Source organism: Somniosus microcephalus, chromosome 8 (assembly GCF_052327205.1).
Source record: "Somniosus microcephalus isolate GS21.2 chromosome 8, FLI_Smic_1.0, whole genome shotgun sequence".
Classification (NCBI taxonomy): Eukaryota; Metazoa; Chordata; class Chondrichthyes; order Squaliformes; family Somniosidae; genus Somniosus; species Somniosus microcephalus.
Genome location: NC_140994.1, coordinates 33,847,405 through 33,865,747, shown reverse-complemented (window position 1 = coordinate 33,865,747; position 18,343 = coordinate 33,847,405). Strand labels below are relative to the sequence as shown.

Below are 18,343 nucleotides of genomic sequence, written 5' to 3'. Positions count from 1 at the left end.
GTAAAAGTACAAAAATAGCACTCGGACTTATCGTTGTTGAAATTCTGCATATATTTCTATTATTTACACATATTAGTTACATTAAACCAAAATAAATAAACCCCAGATTAGAAAAATGAGAAGATAATGGGTTGAATAGGTCTTCCCTCCATTACTATTTTGTCTTAATGGATGACATTTATCTGATAACTGTACTTTTCTTGATATACAATATCACTGTCCTGGAGATTTGTGTATGAATATATAAAATGTGCTCTAGCCATAATTCATTCCCACATTTTGCGGTATTTGCTATCGAGCAACTTTCTTCTCGGCCCTATTACTACCTTGTAGTCCATCTTTCATGCTTAGCTTTGTTTGCACGATTGATGATGTAATCTGAAGAGCTGTATTGTGTTACGGATTGTAGCTGCCTTTTACCTTATCGTTATTCAGTGTGCTCTACAAGTTGCTTGTAGCACCTGAATGCTTTATTACCTAATGGGTTTTAAAGGGCAACCAAATTCCAAATTAACTCGGGAGCACTAGTCAATTGGACTGCAATGTCGGATGATGCAAATATACATTTGGGCGGAACGTAAACTGGTGGTTTGCTATGTTGTGTGTTAGTAAACAATATTAATTTTAGTTTAAAAAAAAAAAAATGAATATGAATCCATGCAAATATTGTACTTTTCTTCTTGGAGAGAGAAGTGTTTCTTTTATTCTTTCATTCTTTGGTTTGTTCTTTTCTCCTTTTTTGTTTTCTTTGCTTTTTCTCTTTTCTCTCTCTCTTAAATCACTTGAAAAAAAATTGATTCCGGTGGTGACTTTGCTATCTTCTATTTCGTTATGTTAGTTTTGAATTATTCTTCCAAGAAGCAATTTTGTTTTACATTTTTGGCGAATTTTGTGTTCCTTATTAGGCATGGGATGTTATCCTTGAAGTGAAATATTTTCCTGCTATTTGAATCCATTATATCAAGCACTCTCAGGCCAGGTAAAGCACTGGCTACATCCTGGAAAGCCTCAACAATGCACTTTAATCCAAACAATAGCAAGTACCCACTTCCACATAGATATGACTTCCCACATCAACAATTCTTATGGCTTCTCGGAGTGAGACTGATTCATTATTTAGTGCCACATAATGAGTAGTTTTGTGCTGTAGATTTGTGCCAAATGAAATTTCGCATTTTAAAAAGTACTTGGATATGCACTTGAAGTGCCGTAACCTACAGGGCTATGGACCAAGAGCTGGAAAGTAGGTTTAGGCTGGATAGCTCTTTTTCAGCCGGCACAGACACGATGGGCCAAATGGCCTCTTTCTGTGCCATAAATCTCTGATTCTTCTATGATTCTATGAAATCTGGATTGTGACTTGTACAAACTCATTTGGGACCCTTCCAGCCAATGGAGGGAAAATAAATGCTGTGTACAGGCACGGCCACTGTGACTTAAAAAATGTAGGTGTAGTGGAAAAATAAAATGTAGGTGTAGTGGAAAATATTGTATGATTCCAGAGTTAAGATCACAGTGCCATGGATGGAGGCTAAATCTTATTTCTGTCAGCGTAGAAGGCTAGAAGAGAATAATACCCAAGCCTTTAAAATAATACAAGGAATTGATGAGATGGATGTAGAGAGCTATTTTGTGCAAAAACAAAGAACCAGGCTCATTATTTATAAGCTAGAAATGCAGGCCTGAGTTGAACTTAGCTTAAGGCATACTTCTCAGTTGGATTAATTGCCTTTTGAACCCCAGCAAGGCATTCAAAAGGGAGTTGCATCAATTCCTGATTCATCATTGAGGGGGTGGTTTAAAGGCTACATCAGATCAGGTCCTGGTACAGATGAGGAAGCTGGATGACCGAGATTCTTGTCTTGTTCGCACTTCCTGAGGAAATATTCTATCCCCTTTACTCTAGGCTGCATTAGACCTGTGATCTTTGCAAAAGGAGGTAATGTTCTAACTACTGTTTTCCTATGTGTTAATGCATTTTAAGTTAAAGTTCGTCTTGGCTAATTTGGCCGAAATATTAACCTTGCATAATAAAATGTAGATTTGGAAGGGAAAAGTGGTGCAGGATCCAAGGAATCTCTAAAATGAGATGGACCGAAGTCAGATTGTATTGGGTCCTAATTGATTTTTTTTTGTTACTAAATGTTTCATTACAATTGAAATTAGTTTGTTGATGAGGAGATGGGGCTTTCAAAACATTTATGAAGGGGAAGAAACTGAATCATGATCTACTCTGTATTGTCCACGCCTCAATGTAAACTCATTACTACAGTAGCAGGCGCCAATTAGAAGCAGGACAGACTGTAGACAGTAAATAACTAGCTGTAGCCTCCTGCTGTTTGCTCGCAGGATTCTACTGCAAATTCTTTCCGAAGCAGAAACTTACGGGAGGCTTATGATGCCAGTGGACAGAGCCTTCTCCCAAAGAGCAAGCAGCTGCAATTCCACTGCCTGAAATGCCCTGTAGCATCATGATGAAATCTTCATGCCAAAGTTCAAGGTTTTACTTCTACTTCCCATTGAAACAAATGAGATCTGTTTTTTTTTAAAAAAGGGGCTGGTGGTTGTTACTGTTATATCAAAAGTCCAAATAGTGACAATATTAACCCTGCGGATCCTGCACCTCAATAGTGGTCTTCAAAATAGGCACATCTTTTCAAGTAGCTGTACAAATGAGTTTTTTGCATACTTGGTGTTGTGTAACTGAAATAGAACCGGATAATGTAATACCATTATGGTTTCATAAGTTCAAAAATATTCTCTTAAAACTACACCTTTTGGATAAATGTTTTAAATCAGCTTTTTAACAGCATAATGTAGTACCGGAGTAGTGCTGCTAGATGTCACTGGTGGGCCCACATACAAAGTAATAGAGACACTAAGTAGTAGTACATAGATAACACTGTCTCCTGGAATGTGGCATTTTCAGATTTTTATTTTACTGTGAATCTTTAATCTGTTTACTCTCGGATTTTCAGTCCTCAAATAGTTAACAAGGATCTAATTTAAAATACGTACTCATTTTCCCATGTGTTTGCGTGTGTAATATATATAACTGTATGGCACTAATTCATTAAAGCAGACCTGATGATGACAAACTGTTGTCTCTTTTCTGTATATTGAGAAGACCTGTGTGGAAATATTTCCTTGAACGCGTTATATCTCCATTTTTTTTAATCTAGCATGTTGTCCTTTAATTTCATAATACAATAACTGTGTGTTAGATCTAATTTATGATAAAGGCTCATTGTTGTATGAAGAATAAGTGTTTTGATTACTGTGCTTATTTTTATATTGGCATTAATCAAAATTGGCTTTTTATTAAAAAAAATTATTGCACCTGTAATTGGTCTGTTGGACAGTAAAGGTACAATGATTATGGAGTATCAGGGGCATGTTGAATTGGAGTCATTAAAATGGACAAGAAGACCAGGTGATGTTTTTGTTTCCTGACAATTCATAAACCAGGCTAAATATACCAAGTAAAAGCAAAGCATCTCTTTCATTGTGATCATAGTTGTCTATCATTGCAACCCAAAGAGGCTTGTATTTTTAATAATTTCTCTCTCTTTGGATGACCTTTTTGGACACTGATTCCCTAGTTTGAGATGGTTCATATTTAATGGATTTTTCTTTTGGGTGTTGACTTGGTGAAATATGGATGTTTGCTAAGTAACTAAAGCCTGATTAATAAATGTAACAGGTATGGTTGTTTTACAACAGAGTGATTCAAATTACTCTCCTTTGTTACAATTTTTTTTAAATTGGAAGCAGAAGAGAGATGACATATATCAAAATAAAATCTGATCTGAACCATTCATCATCTAATGCAGGCCTCTTGAGTTTTGGCAACACTTAATCTGTTAAAATGTCCCCTGTTGAGGATTTAGCAAAAGGCTGTTAAATATTTCTCCCCCCCCCCCCCCCCCCTTTCCTTCAACTCAATGCCATTAGTCTAAGTCATGGTTCATTGGTTGGTTTGCTGTTGTCTAATCCACTTTTTTTCCTGTCTTTCTTTTGGCAGTCTAACAAAGTACCCGTTGTGCAACACCCCCACCATGTCCACCCGCTAACGCCACTGATAACATACAGCAATGAACACTTCACACCAGGTAACCCTCCACCACACTTACCAGCAGATGTGGACCCCAAAACAGGTAGGTAAAGGGGAAAAACTCTTCACTGATAATGCTGTTTGTTTCTGGGATCAGAGTGCAATTCAGATGAAATTCTTCTGAATTTTTCTTTACTCAGAAGGCATTAGGGGAGATCCATGTCTGCATCAGAACTAAGTGATGTTGAATGTTGTTTGTGTACTTATACATTTTCAATAATGTGCATCAGCAATGTAATTGAATTTAAATGTAATTGTTGTGCATTCAGTGCCAGAATGTTCCACTTGTAATTTTGCCAGGGATAAATTGCTTTCCGGTGGAAAAAATAAACCTTTTCAAATATAATTTCACGCCAGGCATTGTTTCTGCTGCCTCCACGGTCAGGTGGTTTGTAAATGGACGGGTGCTGTTGGTCAGGCCGCACATTTGCACAATTTCCATCTGGGCACTTCCGAACGGTATTTGCACCTATTCTGTCTGTTCTTTTAAAATTATACATAAAAGTATACATAAAGCTATTTGTGAAAATTGGAAGTTCAAGGAGGCCTGTGAAATGTCTGCACACCTGGCAAAAAATATAAGAAATTAATTGCCGTCCTTTTGGAGTCTGAACTGCTTGCCCAGCTCAAAAAATAAATTAAAAAAAAAAAGCTTTCCCACAGTAGAACTGTTTTCCAGAAATCACCATTCAAATTGCAGAATTGCCTGTGTATTGAGCCTTGACTACTGCACCAAAATAAAAATATGATTTCAGTTTTTTAGTTTATGGTAAAATTAATGTTCTGTGGTTTCATAGAGCTCCTTTTCATAGCATTCATATTAGAGGTTTTTGAAAAACACCGTGATTGCCCAGTGGCTCACGGATTCTGGCTTGTGATCCCTCACTCCATGAAGATCCAATCCCCTCTTTGGGGAGGGACAGACTGGTGCAAGCCACTTTCTGCAGGGATTTGAAATCTGTGGACTGGTCATGGTTCTTTTGCTTGATTATAGAGGACCATAGGTAAGGGGCCTTAGAGCGAATTATCTGCCTCAGCTTGGGAATGGTGGTGGGGAAGAGGAAGAGACCGAATAAAAGTTTTTAAAAAAAACATGCAATACTAGGGATGGAATCACAAGCTACTTTGCAATTGTAAGCTCGAATATCTAAAATTTGCAAGCTTACAGCACCAGTTGAATCTGAATTAGTTTCTATAAGGGTCGAACAGGCAGTCTACTCCACTGATCCACCACATAATGATGCCTAAATGGCAGACATTACAATATAGCTTTCCTGACTGCAGCAAATTATACTTTTCCTGCAGTTTGCATCAGTTAATATGTTTGAAGTCTCTTTCTGTGCACATATCACAAAAGTAGAGGCTGATAGAATGCAGGGAAATCCACAGTTTGATCACTCAGGCGAGGTTCTGATTATTTCTGCCCAGTCTCCACTTCAACTATTCACATTTTAAGGTTTTTTTCCTTTCTTTGGTCAGGTAAGCTCTTGCCTGCTCCAGCCTCCCCTGGGACAGAATTTAGAAAGCTAATTTGAAGGTTTAGCTCAAATTTATTTTGAGCTGTTGCATGTTAAAACTCCTATTCACATGTTATGTGATGATCTTCATGTCCGAATTCATGAACTTTGTGCTCTGCATTTTCTATTACAGGTTTTGTTTTTAGAAATTTAAAGTTGTAACACAAAGTTGCTTAAGCATATCAATTCACCATCATTTATAAATTAAAACATCTTGGCTTTTTGGACATTTTCATAATCCGTGTTCAGACATGCTATTTTACTTACTGAAGCAGAATTTAGGAGGAGAGACGGATCACAGGAATAGAGATCATCGTGCAATGGTTTAATAAAAGAACAGATTTTACTGCTGGCTTGTAGGCACATAGCTTAGTTGGCTAATAGATCTTGCCATTGATTTGTTTTTGTGCGCAGGTTGAGATGTATAGATTCAATACTGTCAGCTCAGCAGGTTATGGCATTGAATAGTTGATGTCTCAGTTTTGATTTCTGACTTGCGTTGAGTTAATGGACCTCAGCCAGGTAGCAGTACTACTAAAATACACAGACCACTTTGGGACCTGCAGTATCTCCATCATTCATGGTTCGTTGGAGGTTGACCCAAGAAATGTTCTATGCTTGGGACAGAGAATACATGCAGTGAAGGAGCATGTTCTATCTGGTACTGCTGTTGGCTACTGCAGACTTGTAGCCAAGTTATGGGATGCCCTAGGTTCTAGTTGATGCTGTTGACGCAGCAAGCTTCCTTTGCCGTTTGATAACATTTCTCGACCGGGGCATCCACAGTCCTGTCCAGGAATGGGTTATCCACCAGGGGGCATTGGCACCATATTGGGGTACTAGTGAATGAATTGATTGCAATGTCAGGTTATTTAACTACTGTGTAGCTTTCTGTTGAGTAAGTTAGCTATTAATGGGAGGGTACTTCCACTCTTGTTACATGACAGTGGCGAAGATGGGCATTAAAACTGATGGCAGACCAGGAAACTGCCAGTTCTTTTTTTCTTTTTGTGTGCCTCTATATGTTTTCCAACCCCCAAAAAGAGTAAATTTGGTAACTCTTTTTGCTTATTAAGGCTTGTTAATGAGCTTTCCGAGAAAGATGTGGCAGTTTTCTGCTGGGCGAATTAAAACAACTAGGTAGGAATTAGCTCACTTGATCACCCGGAGTTAATTCAATGATGGCGCTGCTAATCTCTTTAGCAAAGTATTTTTTCAACATGGGTTTTGCTGCATTTATTACCTTCACTGATTCAGTGTTGCCATTGGTAGGAGAAGGTTGCCAGGAGCGCAGACTGCACCTAAGACTAAGCATCTACCCCACCAACTACCATGCAGCTCTTGAACTGCACTTGATAAATCAGCTGAACAGTACCGGGCTCAGGGGTACTTCATACAGATGAACTGGACACTGTTTGAAAAACCCGGATGCACCAACCAGCTATATAGTTGACTCTCATGGGGAGTTGAAAACCTCACGGTTGGGTTGTTTAAATGTGATCATTACAAGCACAGAGAAAACTAGAAATAACGAATACATTAATTAAAATATTTCCTGTACAATCAATACAAATAAACAATGAGTGCAATTTTTAAAACTTGAATTGTAGCTTACTTTTTGTTTCTGATTTCAAATGCTGGCTTGATTACACGAGTATATATAACTTAGCTTCTGATGCCCTAGGTCTATAAATCTTTTTTTCGAAAGTTGAAAATGACCGTTGACATGAATCTTGTCATTCATGTGTAAATGACTTGTGAAATGATACTGGGCGGCCTGCTGGTGGCGCTGTCCAGGGAGAGTATAAATACTCGGGCATGGGCCCAGCTTGCTCAGGACATTCTTTAACAGGAACTAGTGAAGGACACAACTAGATCTCCATGTTGAAAAACAGTTGATTAAATTGACGTAAGAAAACTACTACGCCTTGTTTAATACTTAGACCAAGTGCCTAGTAGTTTTCTTACGTCAACCACGTCATGGAAATTGGGTGTACAGATTTTTGCTGCTCTGCTTAATGTGCAGTTTCCTACTCATTCCGGAGCTGAGTGGTATTTTACTAGTTAAGAGGCCCGTAAGCCACTTGGGTATTATTGCAGGTGAATCCTGATTGGATCGGTTTCCACTGGTAAGAGTAATGAAATTTTATAGAACAAACTCCAACCACAGAAAGTGGAAGGAATTGGCTGCTCTTAAATAAAATGGGAAGATTTAACGTTCTAGTTTATAAAAGCAGATATTGCCCCCTTAGGTTTACTGCTTCCTAACCTTCAGCATAAGGCACCTACAAAGGCAGCAGGAATGCTACTGTTGACCTCAGTGCCCCTGGGTTAGAGAGAAAAATTGGTATGGATGGATGCTCTAAATTGCTAATCAGTTATTCCTGGAAGAAAGTGTGTGTCTGCGTCTAGACACTGGGTGAGTACAGGATCAGGCTGGACTATGATTACCCCAGCTCTTTCCCTACTGTCAACATGAGGGAAGTAAATTGGGAAGGGAAAAAGGAGAGAGGAAGAAATAACTCAGAAATTTATAACTTCTCATGATAAAAAATATCAGAAATCCTGTGCTAGTTTCTTTTGTTTTGGTTTCTTTAGCGTGTTAAATGTCCATATTGCCAGTACCCATATTGCAGGGTTTCCTGATCAATATTGCGTTTACCTCAACAAGCATCATTGTTCAGGTCTCCAGCGGGTATTGGCTCTTCTGGTGATGTGTTGGATTGCACCCGTGCTAGTTATTCTTTATTGCCAGTTCAACATCTGTTTCATGCTCCAATTTAGCATGCGCAGATCTGTGTAAGTGTAGCAAGTTATACTGCCTTTCTGCATTGCCTTAAAGTGTGTGGGTCATTGAAGCGCGCTACATATATTTTATGTATGTGTATATCGCACACTGTCAGATGTGACTTTATATGATGCGATGCTTCGTGAGTATACCAAACTGAATCAGTTCTTATTTCTGTACCTCCATTTCTAAATTGAAGAACTCAATCTGAAGTGAGTTTATTACCAATTAACCTGAAGCCGCTCTGCCTGAACTACATGCACATGGTAATATCACAGAAGCAACTTGAAGATGCCAGGTGGCAGTTACCCTCCAGCTGGTAAATCCCTTAGATTGGACCTTATTTGGGAATGGGATAGTGTTGGGAATGTATCTGGGAATATTGAAGAAAGTAATAATGGTGAAATAGTGCTACGATATTACCATTTGTACAATTCTACAAAAAAAAAAATTCCGGTTAATTGCACCGGCTAAGTCATAATGCGTCATGCAATTGTATGACACAAAAGGTTCGTCGTTCCATGATGCATTGTGAAGTGCACAGTGCTAAAACCAAACACTGCATTTCTCGTTATTGGATGCCCTAAAACTGAAAGGACACCACATTGTTTTGTTCTAGTCTCAGGCAGTTTAGGAGAGTATACCTTTGGATGTAGATTTTGGCTAGTGCATACTTATGCATCATTATCGTAGACCTCTGATCCAGTCAGTGAGCTGTATATTGCCAGGTTCTGTTTCACTGCTGAGTAGACAGGTCAGTGCCAGTTTTGTTCTAACCAGCTACTAGAAGGTGCCATAGAACAACTCTCCTGCTGTCTGGCAAAATTCTATAACCTTCACTCAACACTATCCCAGAGCTGCAATGATAACTTTTACTGGGGGGCGGGGCGGGGGGGGGGAGGGGAGAAGGGCGGTAGTTACTGTGGATGTAAACCCTCAATGTACCTGGGTGGTGCTGGAGTACATTGAATACCATGTCATACCACGTATGATTGTATTTAAACTGTGCAATGCCTATAGATTGTAATGGTTAAGATGATTCATCATCTGTATATGTGTTGATCAGGTCAAAGGTCAGTTTCCAATACCAACTGTGGCAAACCATTCAAGAGATGCTTTTGGAGTCAAATCCAGAAATAGATGCATGAATCTTTAGTTGAAGTGTAATGGCAAAGTGAGATTGACATGCTTATAAAGAAAAGAAAGAACTTGAATTTATATAGTGCCTTTCACGACCCAAAACACTTTACAGCCAATGAAGTACTTTTTGTAGCTTAGTCACTGTTGTAATGTAGGAAACGTAGCAGCCAATTTGCAAAAATGACCAGATCATCTGTTTTTGGTGTTGGTTGAAGGGTAAATATTGGCCAGGACATCAAGGAGTGCACTCCTGCTCTTCTTTGAATAGTACCACCTGAGAGGGCAGATTGGTTTTAGATCTCATCTGAGAGTTGGCACCTCCGACAGTGCAGCACTCCCTCAGTCCTACACTGCAGTGTCAGCCTAGATTTTTGTGCTCAAGTCTCTGGAGTGGGACTTGAACCCACAACCTGCTGACTCAGAGATGAGAGTGCTACCAACTGAGCCAAGGCTGACACTTGTCATCACTATGAACTTCTGGTTCAACTTGAGAGAAGTTGCTCTTGACCATACGCCGCAGTGCATTTTCCTTTACTCCCATAAAAAGTGAATTTTAGTTCATTGAAACCTATACTTTCTCTTCCCACCCCCCTTTTCCTTAAGTTCCACAGGTGTCAGTGGCCTGACAGTTTTTTTTGCTCAAATGATCATGATTCTTCATATATGAGCCTGGACCAGCAATTGTTTGACTTTGGTGGGGGGTGTCATGGCTGAGGCTGATCCTGTCCTTGCCTATGTTTACTTTCCAGCAGGGATCACTGGATATTGATCGGGAGCAGCAGAGCTGGCTGATTAGCCCCAACCCACAGCTTGGGATACTGAGGCCAGTTTGTAGTATCTCCATCACCGCCCTGGCAAAGACCAGGCTGCAAATTGTAACCCGATAGTCTGTGGCTCAGTACCACAGCATGCAGTGAATTTATCCCCTGGGCCTTTAAGGAAGTTGCTTTAATCTAGTTAAAACCTTCCCATTTGAGTTTCTGATACAATTTACCCCATATGTTTTTTCTTCTTGCTTGCAAGCTCTTTTTAATCCTGACCTCACCTACACGTATTTTCCTCTTGCGTACACATGCTGCTCTTTTTCTTTCCACCTTTTTAAAAAAAAAAAAAAAAAAATCAACTCCTGTCTGGATATCTTAAAGAGAAATTATAATCTTGAATTTAAAGTCGTATAAGACATTTACTGTGGATGAATGATAAAATATATATTGTAGCTTCAAATGAAAACGGGAGGGAGAAAGCCTCATTTGTTGGTCGCAGTTAATTAAGTCATTTTCTGTCTGTATGATAAATAAGTGCCCTAGCTGTTTTCATATCAATAATTAACACTGCACAGGGGCTGTGCAAATTGAATTCCAAACATTTATTCTGGCTTCATGTGGCCTTGACTGTGCCCTGGCTGCACCCAGGTAAACATTACCATCCTACAAATTGTGCAGTTAAATAATGCCATACAAGAGAAGGATGTTAAATTGTTTGTGGAAAAATGTGATTAATGTCACCTGTTGACCCTTCTTTACGCACTGGGATTTGTTGGGGGCATAAAAAGCTTCATAGTGTACAGTGCACAATAAGTGAAACCAATAGCTTCATAGTGTACAATGCCCAATAAGTGAAACAAATAGTGTACAATACACAATAAGTGAAACAAATAATGTACAATGCCCAATAAGTGAAACAAATAGTGTACAATGCCCAATAAGTGAAACAAATAGTGTACAATACACAATAAGTGAAATAAATAGTGTACAATGCCCAATAAGTGAAACAAATAGTGTACAATGCCCAATAAGTGAAATAAATAGTGTACAATGCCCAATAAGTGAAACAGTGTACAATGCCCAATAAGTGAAATAAATAGTGTACAATGCCCAATAAGTGGAAAAAATAGTGTACAATGCCCAATAAGTGAAATAAATAGTGTACAATGCCCAATAAGTGAAACAAATAGTGTACAATGCCCAATAAGTGAAATAAATAGCGTACAATGCCCAATAAGTGAAATAAATAGTGTACAATGCCCAATAAGTGGAATAAATAGTGTACAATGCCCAATAAGTGAAACAAATAGTGTACAATGCCCAATAAGTGAAATAAATAGTGTACAATGCCCAATAAGTGAAACAAATAGTGTATAATGCCCAATAAGTGAAACAAATAGTGTACAATGCCCAATAAGTGAAACAAATAGTGTACAATGCCCAATAAGTGAAATAAATAGTGTACAATGCCCAATAAGTGAAATAAATAGCAGGCCTGGAGTAAAATTGCAGGGCAACATTTGAGGCCCTGAAAACGTAACGAGATTCAAGGGCTTTGAGAGAAATGTTTAGAAACTTGATCAAAGTGACTCGGTGTAAAGATTTGATCGAGGATACTTTACAGTACACCATTTGGTATTGTACCACAATTTGCTCTGTAAATCTGTAGTTGTAATCTCCTTGCCTGAACTTCTGGGAAACAGATTCTTTGCTTTTGTGGATGACCATCTTACTTTCTGTCTTCCGGTGTGAGGTGTGTAGAATAGCTTTCAGCGGTGCTGTGCAAAATGTTAGAAGTAAAGCACAATTTAGATATTAGCAGACCTCCCATGGTATTGCGCTCAAGATAGTCAGGGACTCGGTTGTGACATCTAACTGTTATGATGGAGCTGTGTTTAATCTGGCGACTCTTTACGACTGCCCAGATACTTTCCATGGGGAAATTATCTAAAGGGCAAATCCTGGCTAATGTAATTGCTTCTGAAGTTGCGAGGTCAGTTGGCAGACAATGGTAGTTCCTTGTAAATTTCTGACTCCAAGCCAGATGACGTCAGCAATTTTATGATTCTTTTGCATGTTACAGTGTGTGACTGGTGTGCACTGGGATATTTTTATTATTTTTATACATTTATCACACACTAGTGGATTTCCCATGGCATTGTTTATGATAGGTGGTGCTTGCGATTGTCAGAGGAATTGTTGTTTTTAATTTAAGGGTGTTAATATGGTCTAATGAAAAATACTTTTTCACGGAAAGGGCCCAGGATCACTAGGGAAGGGGAATGGGGTGTGTCGGTAGTAGGGAGGGGGTGTAGTTTGTGATATGAGTGGAGGGGGGCGTAGGGCCTAGCACTAGCAAGGAGAGAGGTTTTGAGGGCTGTGGAATTAGTGAGGAATGGGGTGGAGGGGTAGCTAGGGTATGAAGGAAAAGATTTACGTGGCCGTACAGGGTAGAAAAAGCAGGTGTCGGCCAGACTTAGTGATTTGAAAGTAGTTGTGACCACTCAATGTTTTGAAAGTGAGGTTTATTTTAAATAAATGAAGTTTATCGATCAAATTAATGAAGATGGTCAGGCTGTTTTCAGCTTACCAGCTCTTGTGTGGTGTGCTGGAGCTAATGGAAAGTTGAGGTTGGAAGGACCAGGGCTGGAAGTGAATCAGGTATAAGAATGACTCTTATCAGGCTATAATAACTTAGACTATAAGCATAACTCAGACGTGTTACAGGAAGTATGTGAAGTCACATGCAAGATATTTAATCTATTATCGACATAAAAATGATTCACGGATGAGCTAAAAGAACCTGTATTCTTGATTTCAAAAGCTGAATGCTATGGAAAGGATCAAATAAAACCAAAATATAGTGTTTTATGAAAATTCTTGGATCTCACTGGTGCGAAAATGCTCCCAGAATACTCAAAGGCTTACTGATTCTCTAAAACTAAAGTTAAATATCAAGCTTGTTTGTACAGAAATGATGCTGTAACTAATTCCAGTTGTAGTGATATAACTGAATGTTCAAGTCACCTGTGCGCAGATATTGGTGGCCCTCGAGCTGAAGATAACTTTATAAACAACAGTTGCAACGATTATTAAAAATATGCTGAGCTGTAGCAAATAATGGAGATAAATGGTGCGTAGGACATGGGCCATTGACGGCTTGGCATGCAGTTTCAGTTCAAGTGTTGGCATAATTGGAAACAGGAAGGTAAATGGAACAATTGCACATTCAAATTTAACCATGTTATGAACATATTTGTATCACTTGTGCTTTTGAAAGTTAATATTGGGTCTGTTTTTGTTTTCTCTAGGAATTCCTAGGCCTCCACATCCTTCAGATATTTCTCCCTATTACCCACTCTCGCCAGGTACCGTCGGCCAAATCCCCCATCCACTAGGATGGTTAGTACCACAGTAAGCAGTTCCATTTCTTTTTCTTTTTATTCTTTTAATTCTTGTAGAATTTTGCATGTTACTGTATTGTCCAATTATTGTAATGAGCTGTGATTGGCTACTGGGTACCCACATATTCATATGGGGCTTCTCCCTTGGCAACACCTGTCAACACTGGTTACTATGACAAAAGGCTACAAATTAAGGACTGTTAATTTAATGTTTTCTTACTGAGTTCTAAATACCAAAAGAGGCCCAAAGCAGAACAGCGGCTCTTTGATTTGATGTATTTTATTTTGGTATAAATTTACATTCATTATTGTTTTCCTTTGGATCTGTAGCCCTCAATTATTGTGATGGCTCCATTAAAGCAAGCGCCGCTTCGCCTTTAATTATCACAACAAAACACCTAGTTTTAGCTTGGGGAGAAGGTCTCTGTTGACATTAGCAGAGGTTATAAAATTTAATTAGCTGGTTCTATCAGATTTAGCACATTAAAATTGTTCTTTATTTACATCCTTTGATCCTGGCTGTGCAATCAACAACATTTTTTGTTCTGGTCAAATGAGAGTGAGCTTGCAACAGCAGGAGACGTTTCCAGTTATTTTTTTCTTCTTTCTTTTCTTCTTTTCAGGCAAGGTCAACCTGTTTACCCAATCACAACAGGGGGATTTCGACATCCTTACCCCACTGCACTCACCGTCAATGCTTCCATGTCAAGGTGGGTACACTTGCCTTGTTGGCAATCAACTTTCTTATTTTAAGCAGATAATCTTCAAGCAATTTCTCCACAGCTCTTTTGTTTTAATCGTTTTGCCATTGTCTTTGTTCAATGAAGACACATTGCCGTTTCTGAATGTTGTGCCCTTTATCGCAATGGAGAAATTGGCATGTGCCATTTGTATTGTCTTCATAATAAACCAAGCAAATAAACTAAATGCCATTCCATAACTAAATACTGCAATTTATGAATGAACCTGCAAATAATGCATCATAAATTTGGAATGGAGTTCTAGCTGCAGTATTATTGTGTAAGGAGATAATTTATATCGTACACAAATATTGACTGCTTTTCAAAGCTGTAGTGGTAAAATATTGCTCCCAAGGGAATATGGAAGTGTCAAGAGCATGCTGCAATTATTGCACACTTTATATCAATGTTGGAGCCCGAGGGACAACATTTTAGCACTTGCAGACAGAAAAGTGCAGTTAACATTTATTATACCCTGTGGCTAGAGTCACTTATCGCTACTTGAGCCACACTAAGTCAGTTCAGAGAGCAATAATCTTCGTTGTTACATCACAGGTTAAAGGCCACTTTTAACATGGAATTGCTCAAAAAGTAGTAATAGGCTGTCTGCTCTTCCACTTGGAGGCCTGCAGCTCTTTCTAGTGAGTCAGTAGGTAGAAACATAAAGCACTTAAAATTGTGCATCCATGTAATAGTGTCCCATATTCAAAAGTAGGAGACAACTCAGTGGTAATGCTAAGTTACAGCAGTTATCAGAGTGCCATAGACCAATACATCATTGGGCCTACTGGTCAAAAAAGGCCCCCCCTGGCCTTTGGACATTTGAAGAAAAACTAGGATTCACTCTGATTCGTTTTACTCAATGGACCCTTGGATTTCCTAGTGGAAACTTTTTTCTTTTGTATCCAGGTAGCTCTTTGGCTGACACGTTGCTAGATTCAATTTAAGTACCGCAGGAGTTAATCATTTAGCCCCACAACTTCTTGTTTCTTCCCACTCCTTCGTGCAATCTGGGCAGTGTGGCCACAAGTTGTCCTTTAGGGGATGCAGGAGTCTGAAATGCTGCCATGGATAGGGTTTAAACTTGAGTCTCATAGCTTGAGCGTGATTCCTGCTGGAATTAAATCTTTACACTTGAGGCACTAACTCTAGGAAAGATAAATTATTGATTCTCTAACACAATAAAAGTAGAAAATAAATACTGTAAGAATTAAAACAATGCTTAAAGTACAACTTTCTTTGATTTTTTTTTGTTGCCTCCCAACAACTACTGGCATAGCAGTGTGTAGGTGGAGAAAGAGACTCCAGATTAGTCCATAGCTTTCTGTACTAACATCCACTTTCAAAAGAGTATCACTTCCTGTTCCTTTAGTGGAAGTTGTTTCTTAGAAAGCCAGCTGACAACAGATGAAATTAATTGGTTTTATTGACTGATGTGTTCAGTGTTGCCTGTTAATTAAAAAACTGGAGCTGATTCTCACTAAACCCCCCCCCCCCCCCACTCCCCCTTCCTATCAGCTGATCACGTTGCACTCTGGCCTAGTGTTCTGGAATTGTCAAACACCCCTCACCCAGCCACGTAGTGCAGAGCAACGCAGAAAAATTCAGGAACCATAACATTGGGAGACTGGTAAATCTCTAAAGTGGGATTTTTGAAAGGGTGAACAGCACTGCATTCTATACATTATGAAAAATACATGATTAGGAATATGTTAATCACAAAATTTTCCAAATCCTTAATGAGTGCGTTACTGCCTTTTAACACTCCTGGCCATTTTAATTCTCTCTCAAAAATTGAATGATTGGTATTTTAAATGTGCGAATTCAATACACTTAATTTAGGAGAATTGGGCAGTTAACTACATGATGCTGTGCGCCCTTCCTTCGCTATAGTTTCTGGGATATTCAGGTTTTGAGTAAGTTATAGTGCAGGGGACAGGAGTTAAACTGAAAAGAGGGAAAATGGGAATCTTTGGTGATTGCAATGTTGTGAGTTGTACAAAAGTTCACGCTTGCCAGCGTCAAATCAGACTATTCCGTAGTGGCAGTAAAAAGAAAACTCCAAATAAATGTGGAAATAAAAATGGAATGCGCTATGAGTCTAGTTCAGCTGCTGATTGACCTCCTGTTCATTTCCTGTACTTGTGTTTCATGGTGACACAGTTTTGGGACACAGAGGTGAATGCTTCTGTTCCTGGGAAGGTGCACCCTTGTTTTAACCCTGGAGTTGGTGAATTCAGTGCAGAGTAGCTGTAAATTTACTTCTAGCTTTGGAGTGTCAGTTTTCACAATGACCTGACCACCTCATCATACTAGTGTGAATCTGTTCTTAATAACTTAACATTACTTAGGGTGCTTGCGTAGTATAACTAACTAATACCCTTTTAATGCTATGGAAGTGCCTTCAATGGCAAGAATTCAGTCACAGGCACTTCAGTACAGTAGTATATATGAAGGGAGTACCTGTGCTTCCTGAGACATAGAACTCCGCCTTAAAGGTGGTATCACTTCCAGCATCCTGAGGCAAAGTAGTTTTCACATTGATGGCCCGTTCAACCATCCCTCAATATTATGGTGGATGTGCGGCCAGAAGCATAATTCTGCAATTGCAACTTTTGAACTGCACGAATGCAGTTTTGAATGTGTGCAGTTGGTTTACCGTTGCTCTGAAATTAAGTTGTCACATGAATTCAGAGCTGTCTGCAACCTAATCACAGTGTGAAACCACTTCTATTGGAAACAGTTCCATAATGTAAATGAACTGTTAGAAACTAGTACATGGCCTTGACTAAGGCTGTACCAACACATTCTTTCAATGATTGAATTGGCAATTAACTTGTATTGTAGTGAATTAGATTAGGATAGAAACTAAATTAGGGTCAGAACTATCCATTTGGCCATCCTTTATGTGTTGTGTATTACTGCATGCTGTGCCACAGATTGGTAGCTTTCCGGTTCTGACCCTAGGCAGTGTGCTCCCATACACCTGGCGCCATCTGAGAAGGCAGCAAGTGGAGGTGACAAAAAAGAAACCAAGCAGAATTAAATAAACAGCACGTTCCTAAATGTGTATTGCCATCACGATACACAAACATCAGCTTATTCCAGTCACATTATTCATCCAATCTGTGTGTCAGTTGGCCAGCTCATCAACTAAAGGTCAAAGCACACATCTGTATTTTGTTGTAACAAAGCCAGCAGTCTTCTGTAAAATGTGCATAGAATACAACACCAACTCGCTCACTGACAAGTACTCTATTATTTAAATTTCTTTGGGGGCAAAAACTAAATTATATATTATTTTTCCATTCCTTTCACAAATTAGATGCTCCCTATGTTGTGAACATCATTGTTTAATAGAGAGGGCCAGTAGGGAAAAAGGTCCACGGCCTATGTCCGCACCACTCTATTCAGCTGCTAAGCGTGCATGTGACCCTTATTTGCATTTTGACCATATGCTAAGCCTCCATTTGTTGCCTCCAACAACAACTTTTATTTATATAGCGCCTTTAATGTAGTAAAACGTCCCAAGATGCTTCACAAGAGTAGTATTAGACAAAAAATTTGACACCATATAAGGAGAAATGAGGGCAGATGACCAAAAGCTTGGTCAAAGAGGTAGGTTTTAAGGAGCGTCTTAAAGGAGGAAAGAGAGGTGGAGAGGTTTAGGCAGGGAACTCCAGAGCTTAGGGCCTTGGCAACAGAAGGCATGGTTACCAATGGTTGAGTGATTATAATCAGGGATGTTCAAGAGGACAGAATTAGAGGAGTGCAGATATCTCGGTGGTGGTGGTGGTGGTTGGGGGGGTGGGTGGATTGTGGGGCTGGAGGAGGTTACAGCGATAGGGGCGAGGCCATGGAGGGATTTGAAAACCA

The 18,343-nt window shown here is 39.2% G+C and overlaps 1 protein-coding gene across 16 annotated transcripts in view; it reads left to right on the top strand.

Moving 5' to 3' along the window:
- tcf7l2 (transcription factor 7 like 2) overlaps positions 1–18,343 on the top strand; it is a 153,733-nt gene that overhangs the window by 121,596 nt on the left and 13,794 nt on the right. For 15 of the 16 annotated variants that reach the window (XM_085994490.1, XM_085994482.1, XM_085994483.1 and 12 more), the window contains 3 exons: positions 4,025–4,157; positions 13,635–13,737; positions 14,351–14,437. In XM_085994490.1, the coding sequence (XP_085850616.1) occupies positions 4,025–4,157; positions 13,635–13,737; positions 14,351–14,437 (323 nt within the window). The remainder of the gene's footprint in view (positions 1–4,024; positions 4,158–13,634; positions 13,738–14,350; positions 14,438–18,343) is intronic. The other variant, XM_085994484.1, reaches the window with a different exon arrangement.